General features: G+C 45.8%; 1 protein-coding gene across 1 annotated transcript; it reads left to right on the top strand.

Annotated features, from left to right (window-relative positions):
• Nucleotides 1-12,106: 12,106 nt before the first annotated feature.
• LOC131490751 (ubiquitin-ribosomal protein eL40 fusion protein-like) lies at nucleotides 12,107-12,688 on the top strand. Its single transcript, XM_058693227.1, has 2 exons — nucleotides 12,107-12,422; nucleotides 12,461-12,688. The coding sequence occupies exons 1-2, from the start codon at nucleotides 12,186-12,188 to the stop codon at nucleotides 12,686-12,688; spliced, it is 465 nt and encodes a 154-aa protein (XP_058549210.1). The 5' UTR covers nucleotides 12,107-12,185.
• Nucleotides 12,689-20,804: the final 8,116 nt, after the last annotated feature.

The raw sequence follows: 20,804 nt of genomic DNA, 5'->3' as shown, positions 1-20,804 counted from the left end.
GGGGGTCTCAGGTGCAGAAGAAAGAAGCCCGGCTCTGGCTACCGTGCCCGGACAGCCTGCCGTGGCTCTGGATCCCACTGCAGGCCCTACGTTTTATTATTCATCTCTCTTGTGAATTCAGGTGGGGAAAGGTCTGCTGAGAGTCATGCCAGAATTCACAGAAGAAAGATTCTGTAATTTCTTTTAGCTCTGTGACTCTGGACAAAGTATTCAGTATTAATGCAGTTGACCATGACGTCTTCTGTGTGCGCGACTGACAGACCAAATTACCTTTCCTTATCTCCTGGGGAGAAAAAAGGACCATTTATTTGACATATTTCATAATCATTTCACCTGCTTGCCCCCTACAGAGAGCGCCGGTGACCCGGCTCCCTCCCTCCCGCACAATGCAGGAAGCATGTCGGCTAATAAAGCCCAGTTTCTAAAGAATGTTTTTAATCTTGAAACAGTGAGCGTTCAATTGTATTTTTAATTCTCTATCTACTTTTTTAAAACCCACGTTTCCATTCTCTCTAATTCTCATCTTAGTTCATCAGAGTCGGGAAGAAACTCGGACATCACAGGATCCTATCTTCTTGGCATTTGCCACGTGGAGAAGGTCGTGGGGAGCAAGCTCAGGATTCAGGCACAAGGGCTCTGTGCCCTTGGTGCCCACTTGGACACAATTCTCTAGGCGGTGGCTTGGAAATCCCCAGTTTGGGCAACTAGAAGGCCCCAAACACATTTTTTTTTTAATTGTGGTGAAATACACATAACAGAAAATTTACCATCTTAACTATTTTTAGGTGTGTAGTTAGTTCAGTGGCATTAAGTTACTTTCATAGTGTTGTACAGCCATCACCGCCATCCGTCTCCAGAACTCTTTCCATCTTGCAAAATTGAAACTCTGTACCCATTAAATAATAATTCTCCAATAACCCTCCTCCTACAGCCCTGGCAACTGCCATTCCATTTTCTGTGTTTATGAATTGACCTACTCCAGGGACTTCATATAACCGGGATCATACAGTATTTATCTTTTTGTGACTGGTTTATTTCACTTAGCATGTTCTCAAGGTCCATCCATGTTATATAGTTTGTGTCACAATTTTTTTTAAGGCTTCCTTTTTAAGGCTGAACGATATTCTTTGTGCGCATATACCACACTTAGTTTATCCATTCGTCCACTGAGGAATGCTTGGGTTAAGTCCCTATTTTGGCTATTGTGAATAAAGTTGCTATGAATAGAAACACCTCTTGAAGTCCCTGCTTTCAACTCTTTGGGGTATATACTCAAGAAGTGGGATTGCTGCATCATATGGTAATTCTGTTTTTAATTTTTTGAGCAGAACCAATATTTACTCACCACCTCTCTGGCCTTCTTCCACTCTTTGGGCTGGAGGTCAAGAGAGGCAGCCCATGAAAGTTTGAGAAATCAGCCCTCACTCAGTTTCCTGGGCCCACCAGGCACCTTAGGGCTTGTCCAACAGAAGGGAAAACCAACCGTGGGGTGGTTTGCACCCACTTGCCAGATTGTGTACATGGCCTCTCAAGGCTTCCTTTGTGGATTTTTAAAAAAAATTTTTTTTTAAACGTTTATTTATTTTTGAGACAGAGAGAGACAGAGCATGAACGGGGGAGGGGCAGAGAGAGAGGGAGACACAGAATCGGAAGCAGGCTCCAGTCTCTGAGCCATCAACCCAGAGCCTGACACGGGGCTCGAACTCACGGACCGTGAGATCGTGACCTGAGCCGAAGTCGGATGCTTAACCGACTGAGCCACCCAGGCGCCCCACCTTTGTGGATTTTAAGTCAGTGTTTCCTGGGGCTACTGAGACCCTGGCTCTGGACCCTGCCTTGGGAGTTGGCAAAGGCTACATTCACACATCACATAGAATAATGAGCACCAGGGAACTTTCACGCAGGGTGCCATTTAATACTCACCTTAACCTTGGGGTGTAGTTTATGATCATTATCCCATTTTACAGATGAGAGCACTGATAGGTTAAATAAGGGCCCAAGTCCCCAGTTAGAAAATGGCAAGGCTCACACTCAAGCCCAGCTCTGGCCACATTCTTTCCACTCCCTCCAGCTGCCTCTAGTGGTGTTGAGGTGCATTAGTGAGAAGTACAAATTTCATGCTGTAGAAAGGGCAGGGGTGGGGGGAGACTAAGTCTGTCCAAGGAACTTGGAGGCCACATTTTAGCAGGACCTTGAAGAGGAGATTGATGTGGGAAGGTGGAGAAGGTGGAGAGAACTGTGGGGAGAATTCCTCGGATGGACACGAAGAAAAGTGATAGATCTTAAGTATGGTGGGGATTTATTTTTAATGCTAAGTGAATAGATTTTAAGATTATATCAATGGATTTGAAAGGTTTACAAAATGGATAATATTCTATGAAAATAAATATTTACAAGATTGACTCAGAAAGAGGTAGAAAGCATAAAGATGCCATTGAAGAAACTGGAAAAGTTTCACTTTCTGCATTGTATATTTCTGTAATATTTGAACTATATAATGAAAATATGTTACTTTTGGAAACTGAAAAATAAATATATAAAAATTAAATATACTATATTGGAAAATATGTATGATATATTATTAAGTACAAAAACCCGATTGCAAATTGGTATATGTGGAGAATGGCCCCATTTATGTAAATAAATGTTAGAATGGGAGTGCATATTTGAAAGGATATACACCAAATTCTATCAATATTCCTCCCTGGTAGAAGTAGAATTATGCAGGACTTTGTTTTTCTATTATTTATATTTTACCACTAAGGGAAAAATAATTAATTGGAAGAGGAAACCTAGATGACCTTGGATATTATGATACCTTTTTAGATACAACACCAAAAGCACAATCCATGAAAGAAAGAATTGACAAGCTGGACTTTATTAAAATCAAAAACTTCTGCTCTAGGGAAGACAATATCAAGAGACTTAGAGGACCAGCCACTGACTGGGGGAAACGATTTGCAAAAGACATATCTGATAAAGGACTTGTATCCAAAATATACAAAGAACTCTTTAAAATCTTTAAACTTAACAATAAGGAAAAAAAAAACCAATCCAATTAAAAAATGGCCCAAAGACCTTCACAGACGCCTCAACAAAGAAGACAGACAGATGGCAAATAAGCATATGGGAAGATGCTCCACGTCATAGGTCATCAGGGAAATGCAAGTTAAAACAACAACAAGAGGGGCGCCTGGGTGGCTCAGTCGGTTAAGTGTCCGACTTCGGCTCAGGTCATGATCTCACGATCTGTGAGTTCGAGCCCCGCATCGGGCTCTGTGCTGACAGCTCAGAGCCCGGAGCCCGTTTCAGATTCTGTGTCTCCCTCTCTCTCTGCCCTTCCCCTGTTCATGCTCTGTCTCTCTCTGTCTCAAAAATAAACGTTAAAAAAAAATTAAAAAACAACAACAACAACGAGATACCACCACACACCCATTAAAATGGCCCAAATCTGGAACACTGACCACAACAAATGCTGGTGAGGATGTGGTAACAGGAAGCCTCATACACTGCTGGTGGGAATGGAAAATGGTGCAGCCCCTTTGGAAGACAGTTTGGCAGTTGCTTGCAGATCTAAACATACTCTTACCGTACAATCCTGCATTCGAGCTCCTTGGTATTTACCCAAAGGAGTTGAAAACCTACGTCCACACAAAACGCTGCACATGGATGTCTATAGCAGCTTTGTTCAGAATTGCCCAAACTGGAAAGCCACCCAGACAGATGTCCCTGAGTGGGTGAATGGATAAGTAAACTGTGGTGCATCCAGACAATGGTATAGTGTTCGGCACTAAAAAGAAATTAGCTATCAAGACAAGGAGGAAACTTTGGTGCATATCACTAAGTGAAAGAAGCCAATCTGAAAAAGCTACCCAGTGTATGATTCCAACAATATGACATTGTGGTAAAGGCAGAACTCTGGAGGCAGTAGAGAGATGAGTGGTTGTGGGGGTGGGGGGTGGAGGGTGGGTAGGGAGGGATGAATAGGCAGAGCTCAGAGGATTTTTAAGGCAATGAAGATAACTCTGTATGATACTCTAATGGTAGACGCATGTCAGTATACATTTGTCCAAACACACAGAATGTGCAACACCAAGAGCGAACCCTAATGTAAACTGTGGACTTTAGGTAATAATGATGTGTCAGTGGAGGCTCATCCTTGGTTGAAAGTGTACCATACTGGTGAATCATATAGATAATGAGGGAGGTTTGTATGTGTGGGGTCAAGAGGTATATGGGAACTCTCTACTGTCCTCTCAATTTTGTTGTAAACCTAAAACTTCAAAAAATAATAATAAGTCTTGGGGCGCCTGGGTGGCTCAGTCAGTTAAGCATCCTACTCTTGATTTTGGCTCAGGTCATGATCTCGCCATTCTTGAGATCGAGCCCTGCATTGGGCTCTGCACTGACAGTGTGGAGCCTGCTTGAGATTCTCTCTCGCTCTCTCTCTCTCTCTCTCGTTTGCTCTCTCGCTCTCTCTCTCAAAATAAATAAACTTAAAGAAAAAAAAAGGATTCTCAGGAACCTGGGTGGTTCAGTTGGTTTAGTATCCAACTTAAGCTCAGGTCATGATCTCATAGTTAGTGAGTTCGAGCCCTGTATCAGGCTCTGCGTTGACAGTGCAGAGCCTGCTTCAGATCCTCTGTCTCCCTGTCTCTCTGCTCCTTCCCAGCTCACACTCTCTCTCTCTCAAAAATAAACATATATATATATATATATATATATATATATATATATATATATATATGATTCTCTCTCTGCCCCTCTCCCCCACTTGTGTTCTCTTTCTAAAATAAAAACTAATTTTTAAATAATAGCAATAAAGTCTTAAAAAATAATTTGAAAAAGGAGCAAAAGTAAAGCTTGTTAAAGCACTTCTCTTGCAAAAGGATTCAAGAAGTTCTCAGGATGAATCTTGTCAAAGTTTCATGTAACAGCTAATGCCTATGCTAGTTAACCTTTTCCAGAGCTCAGATAAAAACTAAAAGTTTTCCAATTAGTTTTACACACTTAGAATAACTCCAAACCAAGATTTGATTAAAAAAAAAAAAGAACACAAGATAAAGTGCATTTATCTAAAATCAAGAATCAACATCATACTTACACTCAATGATAAACACTAAGCTCTAGTCTAAAGGGATTCAGATTCGAGTCCGAATTAAGACAAGGGTTGTCTGTTAGGAATCAGCAATACTAGCTGCTATAACAAACAAAAACCCAAATCTCAAAGGCTTAACACAATAACAGTTTATTACTAATTCACACAAAGAACGATGAGGATTCCTGGTCAGCAGGCACCTCCCATGTTGCCTCCTGGGGACTGAAACTCTCTCTGCCTTCTGGCTCTGCCATTGCCCAACACCCCTGCTACAGCCTCTACTGGCAAACCAAAGAAAGACAGGAAAGAATCCTATAGGAAGTTTGATGGGCCCAGCAGAGAAGCCCAATACATCACTTTCACCCACAATCCAACAGCTAGGACCCAGCCACGACACCCCTAACAGCAAGAAGGCCTGGGAGGTATAGTCTACTTCTCTGCCCTGGAGAAAAAAGGAAACAGGTGATAAATACAGCTAAGAGTGCTTCACTCTTGCCTCCCCAATTTTTCTTTTTTTAATGCTTATTTAGTTTTGAGAGAGAGAGAGAACATGAGTGCACAAGGGAGCAAGGAAGGGGCAGAGAGGAAGAGAGAGAGAGAGAGAGAGAGAATCCCAAGCAACCTCCCCACACTGTCAACACAGAGCCCGACATGGGGCTTGGTCCCAAGAACCATGAGATCATGACCTAAGCTGAAATCAAGAATCAGATGCTTAACTGAATGAGCCACCCAGGTGCCCCTCCAAGACATTTTTTTTACAAGTCATGGACACTTTCTGCACATTCTGATGTGTGACTACCACCTGAGCCCCAGTGATTATAAAGGCACCCCGATTTCAGAGATTTAAAATGTGAAAACTTAGAAGTAATGAAATATATACTAGATGAAATTACAAGAAATGCTGTGTTTGTAATAGCTTATGGATGAGCACGGACTTTTCAGCAGTGACCCCAAAGGCAAAAAGCATAAAAGATAGGCTCAATTATATAAAAATGAAAAATCCCTCACATCAAAAAGAAAATTAAAAGCAGAAGGACCTACAGAGGGGTGGGGAGGGATATTTGTAATATGTGTGATAAAGAATTAGTAGGCTTACTATTTTAAGAACCCTTACAAATCAATAGTGAAAAAGATGAACACTCCAAGATAAAAACGGACAAAGAACTGTAACAGGAAATTAAAGAAGAACTAAAAAATGGCTAAATATAAAACTATTCGGTAGTCAAAGAAATGCAAATCAAAATTCCAGTATGATGGCTTTTTTTTTAACCACCAAATGGGCAAAGATCTGAAAATTGATAATGGTGTTTGCAAGATAAAGGTGTTTCAGCGCTGTGGCTGAGATCTTAAATCCACAATGCCTGCTGACCCAGCAGTGCCACTTCTGGAATCTATGGGGGGGGGGGGGGGGGGGGGAGGGGCTTGGCATGAAGAGATCTTAAAGATATACATATATATAAGGCTGCAAATCATGGGTTTTGGTGTTTTTTTTAGTTTTGTTGAAAGTTATACGTGCACATAATTTTAAAATTTGAAGAATTCTACATGGTTTATTATGGAAATTAGCAATTCCCTGCAGCCCCACCCCACCCCCACTGCCAGCCTTCCCCCATCTCTTTCCCAGTCCCAGAAATGCTGCTTTCAGTTCTTTTGTTATTTACAGTATTTTCTCTAAATAACATTTGTTTGCTACTTCTTGATTTTTCAGGTTTGGGCATTACCTAATGATTTCTCATCATGGAAAGGGAGGATTTGGTCTCTCTCCAACCCCCTGCCCTTACACACACACCCCACAAAACATGCACATACCTCTTCCTGTGTCCATCATCAGCCTCCCAATACAGTGATCTGTAATTCTGATCAGATCAGTATTAGTTATTTGCCTAAGTATGACTGTGAATCTATGGTCATTTAATGAGCTGTAAAGGATACTATGTTTTTTCCTCTGGAATTAATAACTAACTTGTTCTTGTCATTGACTTAGTTTGCTAATATATCTCACCAATTTAACCACAAACTCTTTCTTTCAAAATGTTGGACATATTACTACTCCATCGTGTTCTGACTTCCAATGATGTTTTTTGAAAACTCCAATGCCATTTTGAGCCATAATCCTTTGCCTACAATCTACTTGTTCTCTGCAAACATATAGGATCTTTCCTCTGTCCCCCCACCCCCTATTAACCCCAGTTCCCAGCTCTGAGACAACTGGCATGCCTGGTTCCCGGGCCACTTCCTGGTCTGTGGTATAAATCAACTTCTTTTTCAAGTTTGGGATTTGGTTTCTTGGGCCTGTTAAATCCATCTACTTTCCAACTTCCGAAGTGCTGTGGCTGATGATCCCTCTATTGTTCTCTTCCTCACGGGTTTTTTCCTTTTTAAATCATTCTACCAGAGTTTGGGGAAGAAAGAAGATTACGCCAAGGGTAGGCCTTTGGAGCCCTCCTTTGTGTGGAGGGTCCCCCATACACAGTGCCCTCAAGACCAGCTGTTGTTCAGCCAGAGGCAAATACCCTCAGAGCAAATTAATGACCTAAGTGTCCAACCTAAGAAACAATATAAGCAAGGAGATGCTAAAAAACAAAATGGAATCAACAAAATAAAAACCAAAAATGCAATAGAGACCAACAAAGGCAAGAGTCGATTCTCTGCATTGAGCAGACAGACACATCTTGGGAAAGACTGATCAAGGAAAAGAAACAGAAGTAACATCATAAATGAAAAGAATAACATGACTATAGTTAAAGAGGAGGTTTAAAAGATAAGATAAAGACAGCCAAATATCTGAAGATTTTGTCTTTTCATGTAGCTATATTCTCAAATAAGATTATAATTTTTTTTAATTTTTAAAAATTTTTTTTAAGTTTATTTATTTTTGAGACAGAGAGAGACAGAGCATGAACGGGACAGAGAGAGAGGGAGACACAGACTCTGAAACAGGCTCCAGGCTCTGAGCTGTCAGCACAGAGCCCGACGCGAGGCTCAAACTCACGGACCGTGAGATCATGACCTGGGCTGAAGTCGGACACTTAACTGACTGAGCCACCCAGGCGCCCCTCAAATAAGATTATAATTAAAATAAAAAAGATAAAAGAATGCTATCAAAGACTTTAGGCCAACAAATTTGAAATCTTAATAGAAATAAACTGCCACCAAAATTGGAAAAAATATTCTTAATAGTCCTAAAACTATGAAAGAAATTGAAACGATAATTAAAAACTTCCCTGCAAAGAAAACTCAAGGCCCAGATGGTTTTATAGGTGAATTCTACCAACACTTCAAGGAATAGATAATCCCAATCATATATGAATTCTTTCACAGAATAGAAAAATAAGGAATACTCCCAAATTTATTCTTTGAGGCCAGTATAATCTTCATACCAAAATTAGACAACTAAAGCGTGAGAAAGGAAAATTACAGGCCAATGTAACTCATGAATGTAGATGTAGTGATCCTAAATAACATATTATTAAAATAAGGCAACTGTGTATAAAAAAGATAACATACCATAACCAAGTTGAGTTTATCCCAGGGATACAAAAATAGGTTAATATTAGAACATCTATAAAGGCAATTTACCTTTATAAGTTATATAAATATATAAAGGTAATAGCTTAAAGAAGAAAAACCATACGACCATCTAAATAGATGCAGAAAGGCATTTGGTGAAAGTATATACAGGTATATTTGGGAGATATTGTGGATTTGGTTCCAGACCACCACAATAAAGCCAATATCACAATAAACTGAGTCAAATTAATTCTTTGGTTTTCCAGTGCATATAAAAGTTGTGTTTACACTACACTGTAGTCTACTAAGTATGCAGTAACATTATGTCTAAAAAGATAATGCAGGGGCGCCTGGGTGGCTCAGTCTGTTAAGCGGCCGACTTCGGCTCAGGTCATGATCTCACGGTCCATGGGTTCGAGCCCCGCGTCAGGCTCTGTGCTGACAGCGCAGAGCCTGGAGCCCGTTTCAGATTCTGTGTCTCCCTCTCTCTGACCCTCCCCCATTCATGCTCTGTCTCTCTCTGTCTCGAAAATAAATAAATGTTAAAAAAAATTTTTTTAAAGATAATGCATATAACTTAATTTAAAAATACTTTATTTCTGGGGTGCCTTGGTGGCTCAGTCTGTTGTGTCTGACTTTGGCTCAGGTCATGATCTCTCAATTCATGGGTCCAAGCCCTGCATTGGGCTTTGTGCTGATGCTTCGAAGCCTGGAGCCTGCTTCAGATTCTGTCTCATCTCCACTTGCACACTGTCCCCCTCTCCCTCCCCGCCCCCTCTCTCAAATACAAATAAATATTTTTTAAAATTTTTAAATAAAAATACTTTATTGCTAAAAATGCTAACCATCAGCTGAACTTTCAGTAAGTCATTATCACTGATCACAGATCACGATAACAAATAAAATAGTAATAGAAAAGTTTGAAATATTGCAAGAATTACCAAAATGTGACACGAAGACACAAAGTGAGCAGATGCTGTTGGAAAATGGCACCAATAGACTTGCTTGACACAGGGTTGGGACAAACCTTCAATTTCTATGAAACACAGTATCTGAGAACTGCAATAAAGCTGTGTATTGCAATAGAGCAATGAAACAAGGTATGCCTGTACTGACTGATGATAAACCTCTAAGCAGATTTAAATAGAAGAAAATTTCCTTAATGTAAAAAAAAAAAAAAAGTAAAGGAAATATTACTTGATATGTAAACAATAGAAGCATTTCCTTTTTAAATATTTTATAATATTTTATTTCTAGGTAATCTCTACACCCAACGTGGGGCTCAAACCCACAACCCTGAGATCAAGAGTCACATCCTCTACTGACTGAGCCAGTCAGGTACCCTGAAATATTTCCTTTAAAATCAGGAAAAGATAAGGATGCCCACTGTTACCTTTTTAATTCAACCTTATCTTTTTAAATTTATTTTTCTCAAATAAATTAATATATTTAATGGCAGAAGTGTTTAAATAAATTAATAAAATTTTAAAAATAAATCAATGGTATTATACATTTGAAAAGAAAGAGAGAAACTCATTATTTGGAAATGTTAGGATTGTCTATCTAGAAAACCCAAAGGAAGCTCTAGACCAATTGCTAGCTAGCAACATCACTAGATATAAAATCAATGGGCAAAAGTCAGTGACATTCCTTGTTACTGAAGAGAAACACAGATGGTAAGTAAACTTAGGAAAATATGTTCAACCTTCATAGTCATCTGGGAAATTCAGGTTTAAACAAAAATACAGCATTTTATACTTACCAGGTTAGCAAGTATTTTTTAAAATCTGACACCACCAAATAGTGGACAAGAGATGGAGTAACCAGAACACCCACACATCGGTGGCGAGAGTCACTGGTATGACCACCGTGGGGAGCCAATGGCACCACCTGGCTAAGTTAAGTACAAGATGCCCTGGATCCAGCGACCCTATACAAGGTACCTGTATTCTATGCCAGGTACATGCTCCCGAAGATCTTCCGAGTGCACACAAAGAGATATTTATAGGAATGCTTATGCCAATATTGTTTATAATGACAGAAAAAGAAATCTTAAATGTTTACTAACAAGGGAATAAATGAAATTGGTGCATTCATAAAAATGAAAACTGTAAGACTGAGTAAATAAGCAAGATATAGAAGGATATGATTCTACTGAAAATTGCAACATTCACCCCTCTGACTTTTTCTCCTTTGCACCTCTGATTCTACCATATTATAGAATTCACCTATAATTCATAAGTTTTGCTTACCATTTGGGGTACCCCACGGGAACATACACGCCATGAGAACAGTGATCTTGTCTGTTCTGTTGACTGATATTCCCAGGGCTTTGAGTGGTACGTAACATACAGCAGGTGCTCAATAAATATTTGTTGAGTGAACTTGTTGAATGAATGCTAGATGGTAGGAAACCACATATTCAAAGTTTAAAAGCATGCAAAACAATACAACTTAACGTTTGTGGATAAACACTCAATTCTGGCTTGGTTTACCTCTGTGACAGAGGTGGGGCACTGGATCAGGAAAGGAGTGCGAGGAACCTTCAAGTGTCCCTGTGAGGTTTTATCTTCTAAGCTGGGCTATGGAGATGGGAGTGTTTGTTATATGATGAGCAACAATTTTTGCATGATGGAAAAATTTCACATTACAACTTTTTTTTTTTTAGTAATAGGAACAACAAACACCTGCAGTGGGTATTAGAGTTTCTAAGGGTTTTCCCACATGATCTCATGGGTCAAGTATGTAGAAGGGGCTTCCTATAAGCCAGCTCAGAGCAGGCTGGGGCCTGGGACTGGGGGTCTTCCAGATCTGCCTGGGGGAAACCCCAGCCTGAGAGAGAGGAAGGGGCCGCCCAGCACCACCTCCCCTGCATGAGATGGGGAAGAGTGAGTGAGAACGGGGTGTTTTGTCTTGCACTGTCCTCACCTGGGAGCTGGGGACTGCCTCAGCAAAGGGGCTTTGCGTTCTCACCCCCGAGGCTGGAGGCTTGATGTGGGGTGTCTCTACGGGAGAAGAAATAACAGCCCTGTATTGTCTCCTTCAGCGCTGTTGTAAGGACCAAAAATCAAGCAAAGAAAACCGCCCTGACAGTTAGAGACCAGAATCTCTGTGCAGTTTCCCATTTTCTCCTTCAATATGAAACCTTTGAATGTAACCATCATCCTGTGGTCTTCAAAATGATCATTTTTATTGGCTGAAGGATCATGAAGGACTCAAGTGTATTTACTAGATCATCCCCCTACTGTTCTAAATTGAGTGTGTTTACCTTTTCTTGAACTACAAACAACCCTGTGAGTAGCACCCTTACGTGTTCAAATTTTGCTTTGCTTTTTAAGAATTATTTCATTAGGATAAATAACTAGTCAAAGTGCGTAAGGGGCCCTTACGGTCCTGGGTGTGTTTTGTCAAAGTGCTGTTTCCCAAATGGTTGGCCCTGGTGACACGTAGGTGCCGTATAGAATCACTACGTCTTATGCCAAGAAGGGTCTACTCCGGCTACCGCATCGTTCGAAATGCACCAAATTTGAAAGATGGCGGAGCAGTTTGGGGGCAGCTGCCTGTGGCAGACGCAGAGATGCAGATCTTTGTGGAGACCCCGACGGGCAAGACCATCGCGCTCAAGGTTGAGCGCAGGGCCACCACTGAGGATGTCAAAGCCAACGTCCAAGGCAAAGAGGGCATCCCGCCTGACCAGCAGCATCTGATTTTTGTGGACAGACAACTGGAAGATGGCCGTGCTCTGGCAGACTGCGCTACCCACAAAGAGTCCACCCTGCCCTTGGCGCGCCTGTGGGGTGGCATCGTCTCCGTCGTCAACATCGTCTCCGGCGTCACCGTCATCTCTGCCAGCTGGCCCAGAAATGCAACTGCGACAAGAGGATCTGTCACAGGTCTTATGCTCACCTGCACCCCCGCGCTGCCTACTGCCTCAGGAAGTGCAGCCACACCGACAACCTGCCGGCCCCCACCTCCCAGAAGAAGGTCAAACAAGGGCCTTCCATCGGCTCTTCCTTGGCCGGCAAGGTGGTCTCCTGCATGAGTCCCAAGGCCCTGGCGCCTCAGTTTCCCTTTCGTTGAAAAGCAACAGCAACAAATGCACCAAGTTCGAGGCTAGTCCTGACAAAAGATGAAAGGAGGCATGGGTATTTGTTTGCCGGTTTAAGAAATGCCCTACCTGGCAATATTGTAAATCCAGTTGACAGCTCTCTTAGCTGGACAGCTTCAAAATCGTTTGTTTCTTGACGTACGTTTTGAAAGGTGGGAGAATTCAGACAAAATGAGCCTTTGTAGTCAACATTTCATAAGGTATTTGCTTTGCACATTTAAAATGCTTGGGGCGCCTGGGTGGCGCAGTCGGCTAAGCGTCCGACTTCAGCTCAGGTCACGATCTCGCGGTCCGTGAGTTCGAACCCCGTGTCGGGCTCTGGGCTGATGGCTCAGAGCCTGGAGCCTGCTTCCGATTCTGTGTCTCCCTCTCTCTCTGCCCCTCCCCCGTTCATGCCCTGTCTCTCTCTGTCTCTGAAAAATAAATTAAAAAACGTTGAGAAGAAAAATTAAAAAAAAAAAAAAAAAGCTTGCGTGGGGCACCTGGGTGGCTCCGTTGGTTAAGCGTCCGATTCTCGATCGCGGCTCAGGTCGGGATCTCACGGTTGTGAGATCGAGCCCCACGTCAGGCGCTGCCCTGCCTGGGGAGCCTGCTTGAGATTCTCTCTCTCTCTGCGCAGCCCCCTCCCTGGCCCACACACTCCCTCTTTCTCTAAAATTGAATGAAGATGCTTACAAAATGCCCCCGCACTGTGCTAGTTTTGCACATCATCTCCACCATTTGGGCACTTTTATTTTAATTGTTTTTCCCTGAAACAAATAAATGTTCTTCTAACTACCAAATCTGCAGCTTCGGGCCTGTGAGACCCGTTTGTAAGGCAGGGAAGGAAGAGGCAATGCAATGTATGTGCCCCTCCTGGAACCAGCTAATAGCCGTATGCTCCACTTACTAAGAATTTGCTCTCTGCCAGGCACTTTCTTGTGTTATCTCAGTTAACCTTTGATTCTCTTAGATTGGTACAATTTCCCCACTTTACAGATGAGGAAACAAAGACACAGTTCCTAGGGATATAGACATTATGGATGTAGCAGGTAGACTGAGAACAAGGATAGGACTGATGTTAAGAGGCAAGGGTCCTGCTCCCAGCTGTGTCCCCACCTCTAGCTTATCATTCAGCCCTTCTGGACCTTGTCTCTGCCCAGGGGGAAGCTGAGGGCCAGGGATGGCACCATCATTCGGGTTCTTCACATCCCATAGCTGGGTCCCCTGGACCCCTGGGAGGCCAAGTACTGCCTTTTCTTTCTCCGAATGGCACACGAGGGCAGTCACGATCTCCAGGCTCAGCCAAGCATGGACAGGCCACCCCGATCAGCCCGAAGTGGGTTGGCACATGCTGTGTTTACAGGGTTTTCATTGCTCACTCAGGAGCTCCAAAATTCAAGTTTGCCCTTTTCTTCATTCTCCAAACAGGTTTTGAACATGGACTGAACTCTGATGGTGCTGGCCTTGGGGCCAAGGAGCCCGCTGCACTCCGCCTTGTGACACCAGCGAGGGGCTTGGGTAGGTCACTTCTGCGGCCTCTGACCGCAGTTTCCTCATCTGTAAAATGACTGGCTCAGAGGGTTGTTGTGAGGCTTAAGTGAGGCGAAGCGTGTGACTGAGGCCCCGCAAGAGGCGCTCCGGGTGCTCTCTGGCTATGACTCATGTGCATGCTGGGGAGTTGGCCTGACACTGACACCCAAAACAGACCGGTGGGGGGGGGGGGAGTGTCAGACAGGGAGGGGAGGGGGTAAGCTTTCCCTGAGCCTCGGCGGGCGGGGTTCTGGGAGGTGCCGGAAGGGCCAGTGTTTGCACCAAAAGAAACTCAAGTTCTGTTGAGTGATCCAGCCGCTGTCTGCAGCTGGAACTTCCATTTAGAACCTGGACGGGGGACTTAGGGAGACTTCACACGCCCAGAGGGGATGCCCCCAGCACACCTTGGGGGACTCTGCCCACCCTCTCTGTCCAATGACAGACGCACTTCACTCATTCATTTGATAAATATGTATCGTGCATCTGATATGTGCAGGCACTGCTCTTGGTACTAGAGATATGTCAGTGAACAAATAAATCCCATGCTCTCAGAGCTTACATGCTGGTGGAGAATAGAGGGAAACTGGACGATAAACAAAAACTAAAGGTATCAGATTGGGGGTGAGTGCGAAGGGGATAAATAAGGCAGGATGAGGGACATAGGAAATGGTTGGTGGGATACGGTCAGGGAAGTCTGCAAAGGGCTGATCTGAGAGTGCAATCTGTAGGAAGTGAGGGTGCAGACTTTGGGGACGGGGAAGAGAGTGCCAGGCAGGGGTCCAGCAGGAGCAGGAGCCCTCTTGACAGCGTATAAGGCATCAAGGACTCCAGGGAAGTGGGAGAAGTGAGGGAGTGCAGGCAGAGGCAATTGTGTGGGCTGTGTGGACTAGGGTGGGGCTTCGGTGTGACCCCCAGGGACACAGGAACCCTGGGCGGCTTCTCAGAGGAGTGCCACTATACTCTGGCTGCCCGTAAGAGGCCCCAGGCAGGGTCAGGTGGTCAGGAAGCCACCGCAGAGATGATGGAATTTGGACCAGGGTGGACGCAGTGGAGGCGATCCTACGTGGGCATAAAGGTAGAGCCAGAGTTTGTTGAGCCAGAATCTGCCCCCCAAGCCCCTCCTGGGGATGCAAGTTCCCCTGTGGCCTCGCCAACTACCACCCAGGAGTCTCCTCATTCGCAGGTGATTGCAGAAATAAGACTTTAAAGACTTGCCCCCTCCCCTCCCAATAAAACTAAATGTAATCACTGGAAGGAAAACTCCACCCCCCAGGGCGCTGCTCCCTCCGGTGGAGGCAGAAGATTAGACGAGATTTGCAGGACTGGGTTGACTTCCAGTTTAGACGCTTTCCATAAATTAATTACAGAGGCAAAGCAGAGAGGGAGGCCCTGGGGCAGCTCCTCCCTGCTTCCCAGACAGCTGGGCTGCTGCCTGCGGGCTGGGAGCTGCTGGAACTCCTGATTTCGGGCCAAAGGTTCCTGCTGTCAGCCCTGCAGGTTAAGCATTTTAGTCTCCAGGAAGGACACAGAACACTGGGGCTTTGGTCTTTCTCCTGAGGGCAATGGGGAGCCATGGAAGGTGGCAGGCAGAGAAGGGACAGGACCAGATTTGCTTTCCAGAGGATACCCTCTGGCAACTCCAAGAAATTTAAGTGGAGGAAGGGAGGCTGGAGACCAGGAGGTCCAGGTGGGGCTCTGAGACAGGCGGGGTGGGAAGGGAATGGGGGTCAACTAAAGGGGTAGGAGTTGCCACTAATACACATCCACCTTCCTGGGCTGTCCACAGTCAATCGTGGCTCTGCCCTTTGGGTGCCAACCTGACGCCCAGCTCGTCCAGGCCCTGGGCTCCTCTCAAGGTGTAGCCTGCAGCCTCTTGGGCCCCAAGTCAGGCCAGTAACTCATTTCTGAACAGTTTTAACTGAATATGAGCGTTCTACTTCTCCTGAGCTATTTATCCCTTCTCGTCCCAGATCAGGGTTTTCAGCCCAAACAGCAGCAGAGGAGACGGATTTCCAGAGGTGGTTTATGGGACTTCTGCTGAAATAGTTGAATGAGCTCCACACACAGCCTGTAGGGAGCTGACTCATCCCTCCGAGCTCCATGTTCCTCCTTGTCATTTATTTATTGTTGAGACAGAGACAGAGAGCGAGCAGGGGAGGGGCAGAGAGAGAGGGGGACACAGAATCTGAAGCAGGCTCCAGGCTCTGAACTGTCAGCACAAAGCCTGATGTGGGGCTTGAACGCATGAACCGCAAGATCATGACCTGAGCCGAAGTTAGACACTTAACCGACTGAGCTACCCAGCTGCCCCCCCCCCCCTTTTTTAGATCTCCTTGGCCTGTCTTAAATCAGGGATAGGGCCTTGGTGCTCATCCAGGTAGAACATGACAACCTTGGCCTTCCAGCAGTGTGCCTGAGCTCCTCCCTCAGGTCCTGCTCACATCCTTTCCCTCTGCAGAACCTGCCTGTCCTGCTCTGCATCACAGGGCCAGGCCAGGCCAGGCTGCCCCCTCCGCCAGGAAGCTATACTCGGCCCAGATCTCCTTGGATGGTGCTGACTGACCGTGTGCAGGGAATAGAAGCCCAGCTCCCTTGCCTGGGGTTTCAACGACCCTGAGATGTAGCTTACACTCCAGAGACAAACTACCACCAGAGCCCTCTGCATTAGGACAGAAATGGCACCATTTACCTGCCTCCCCTCCTTTCTCCTGTGTCCCCCTCCTTTCCAGGCTCATTCTGGGAATACCTCCTGGATAAATCACTTGCACATGGTCCCATCCGCAGCTAAGAGCCTGCTTCTGGGGAACAGACCGAAAAAACCTCCAAGCTTTTACTCCTGCTGTTTCCTTTTCTCAGACCATCCCCTCAGCAGCTGCTTCCTTACAAACTAGACCGATGCTGATGCTGGCCGGGTCCCACACAACCTCTCCTCCTGAAGGGAACCTTCCCAGTGGGGATGGCCCAGTTCTGAGGTCCCCAGGTGCCTGATGGCTAGCCCAGGCTCCTGGGAGGTGGCCCCCTCTCCATGCCTCCACCCCGCTGCGGCCACTGTCCCACTGCATGTGGAATTGTGCTACCCCTAACCTCACAGCCTCCCTGGGCCTCTGTGGCTCCATCGGTTTGAAGGGGGCTCTGGCCTCTGGTTCTGTGTGAGCACTGCTGTTGTTCAGGTCCTGGAGCCCTGCTCTCCCCCCGCCCCCAACTCCTTGGCCAGAGCTGAGCTTGGCCATCAAGAAAGCTCATTTAAGAATGAACCGTCCTTCCCTGATCACAGAACCAAATACTCCGGCTGTTACAGCTCATTACGAAGTCCCAGCCATACCCTGAGAAGGATTAAGGAACTGGCTCTGGTAAAAAAAAAAAAAAATTCCCTAGCAGAAATAAGGCGCCCCCACCGCAGGGAGCCCTAGAAATCAGACTACAGTAATCTTTGGCAATGTTCTCCTGTTCTGTTCCCACTAAAGCACATTCCTGGTGTCTGCACAGCAGCTGGCTTGGCCGACCTCTGGGTGACAGGCCACCTGGTGGGCAGAGCAGTGGCCTGGGTGCTGGGCTGTGGACCCACAGGCAGCCAGGGGAGCCCTGTTAAGCTCAGGTCATCCTGTGGAGGAACCTGAGTCTGGACAGCAAGAGGCCTGGGCAGGTCGTTTCTCTGCCTGGAGATCGCGGGTGACTCAGGCAGGTCACTGTCCCCTGCTCACACTCAGTTTTCCCATGGGAGTGGTGTCTGTCCTCGCAGGGGTCCACTCACAGACAACATGTGTACTGAGTGGCCTCCCCAGCCGGGCGCTGGGCCTCACAAAGGCTTGGACCCCACCCTGTACTTGCCCTGGTGTAGCAGCTCCTGGTACGTGGGGAAGATGCACAGGTAAGTGGTGAGGGTCAGAGGGAAAAGTGGGGTGTGTGTGGTGGGGGTGCTAACACAAAGCCAGAGGCTTGCAGCCAACATCCTGGGTCTTAGGGAGGGGGTCTGGGCAGAAGCAGAAGCTCCAAGAGATGCACGGAGGCCATGGATAAATCAATAGCTGGGGAAGTGACAGAAGGAGCCATTGGGGTTGGCCAGTGGGTTGGGTCAGGGCAGTCATGGGTGCTGTGGTCAAATGCTTTGGTGTCACTCTGTCCTGGGCTTGAGGCCCTGCTCAAACTTGGTGAACTTGGGTAAGTCCTTCTTTTCTCTGAGTCTCAGGGTTTTTTGGTTTTTGGTTTTTTTTTTTTTAGGAATAGTAACAGCGACCACTGTCAGGACTGTGTGGCAGGGAAGATCCCATAGCGTGAAGCCTGACAGAACTGGGCTCAGTCCTGGGTGGAGATGGCTCCCCCATGCCCAAGTCTCCCAAGCCAGGGTCCCCTGCTTTCCAGAAGAGCTGGCCAAGGGGCTGAGAAAGGGAAACGTGGCTTCCTGTGCCAGTTGCAGGACTGCAGCAGAGCTGAAAGTCCAGAGGTGATCCAGGTCTGCTGGGACAACTGGGTGACCCCCCCTATCCTTCGGTCTTCCCCGGTGAGTCTCCCAAAGGTCTCCTGAAAGCCTGTGGGGCAAGTCCTGCTAAGCCTCCCTTCTTTCCTCAAACAGGCCCCAGCACTCTGCCTGCAGATCAAACACTCACCCTATCCCTGGGGACATGCCTCACTGGGAAATAAAATTCAAACACATGTCCCAAAGGCCTGGGCTGGCCAAGGGGGACCAAGTAAACCCTCTGTTACCCTCTGTGGCTAGTGTTCAGGCCTGATGTTTGTAGCATCCGTTTCCAGCAATCAGATGGGAGCCCAGGCAGGGGCCAGAATGAAAGCCACACTGAACCTAGCTTGGTGTGCATCATCACAGAAGTTCTTTTTCCTCTCTGAGCCTCAGGTTCCATATCTGTGTAATGGGTGAGTAAGAGATCTCTGAGCTTCTCTCATAAGTCATTAAAACTATTGTGCTCTGTGGCCAGAGAGGTTCCAGGACCATGCAGCTGAACAGAGGGAGACTTCTGGGTCATGTGCTGTCAGGCCGCAAGAGAGTGGAGAGGAGCAAACATCTCTGGGTGTCTGGACCCCAGCCCCTAGTTTCCTACATGTGCTCCACCAACATGCCCCCCTCCAATCACAAATCAGAGAAAGGCACTCCCATCAGGGAGGAGATAATCAGATGATCTAAATTCAAATCCAGTTCTGCCCCTTACCCTTGAGCAAGTCACTTCTCTGATCTATGCCTCAGTTTCCTCATCTGTAAAATGGGGCGTCCTAAAATCTACCTCGCTGGCCTTTCCAGGGATTAAATGAACTTGTGTGTGTGAAGTGCCTAGCGTGGACCAAACATTCACTAAGTAAAAGTTCCCTTTCCTTGGGGCCTCTTCCCCTCCTCCCATGTCATCATGTGGCCTCATCCTCCATTGCCTATGTCAGCGGCTTCTGCTTCTCTTCCCTTTTGCCACATGCCCATGCTTTCCAGCCTCCAGGCCTTTGCTCGTGGCATTTGTTCTACCAAAAGTGCCTTTTTTCCCTCTCTCTCTCTTCCATCCCAAATCTTCTTGCCTTCCTTGTTCAGCTCAAATGCCATCTCCTCCAGGAAAGCTCTCCTCCTGTGCCAGCTGACTAGAACACAGATAGTGTGGGCACCAGAAGGGGCAACTCCCTGCCCACAGTGGCCTCTGCCTTCTCCTGGGTCGGAATCAAACATGCAGAGCGTTGTTCTCCCCCACCCCGCAGTACACAAAAGTGACCACTAGGTGGTGATACAAGGACAGTGTCCCAGCGGGGATGAGCAGTGAGGGAGGCCACCCAGGCGCTGGGTGCATCATCTATTCGTTTCCTCCACAAATATTTTCTGAGTACCTGGCATGAGCGAGACTGCAGGACAACAGCAGTAAACAAAGCAACCAGGTCCTTGCTCTCAAGAAGCTTATGTTCTAATGGCAGGAGGTAAGAGAAAAAACACAAAATAAGGAACTTTATAAAGCAAGAGAAACATGGGACAGAGGTGAAGGCTAAAGAGAACATGCTGGACCCCACTTGTGTTCAGGCCTCTGAGTGAGCTTTTCTTCACTGAATAGCAGGATCTGTAATCAGAGTGTCACTTAGGATCTCAGAGAGTGGCCAAGCTGGAAGCTGCCCCAGCCCCTTGCTAATCAAAGTGTGTTCCATGGAACAGCATCAGCATTATTTGGGCGCTTGTAGGAAATGCATATCCTCAGGTCTCTCCCAGGTCTACCGAATTAGACTCTGCATTTTAACGAGATCCCGAGGTAACTTGTGCACATGTTAAAGTGAAAAGCTTTGCTCCAGTCCAGAGCTGTAGGGGTGACCCACAGCCATGGGCCAAATCTGGTCAGCTACTCTCATACAAGAAGGGTCTTGTTAAAAAAAAAAAAAAAAAAAAAATCCAAGGACACCTGGCTGGCTCAGAAGAGCGTGAAACTCTTGACCTCGGGTCCTGAGTTCAAGCCCCATGTGGATGTAGAGATTACTTAAATACATTTTTTGAAAATCTAAAGAGTAATACTTTATGATGCATGAAAATTACATGTAATTCAAATTTAAATATCCATACATAGTTATTTTGTCTGTGGCTGCGTTCAGGCTATCATGGCAGAGCTA

Source organism: Neofelis nebulosa, chromosome 12, assembly GCF_028018385.1.
Source record: "Neofelis nebulosa isolate mNeoNeb1 chromosome 12, mNeoNeb1.pri, whole genome shotgun sequence".
Lineage (NCBI taxonomy): Eukaryota > Metazoa > Chordata > Mammalia > Carnivora > Felidae > Neofelis > Neofelis nebulosa.
This window is presented reverse-complemented; position numbering and strand designations above follow the sequence as displayed.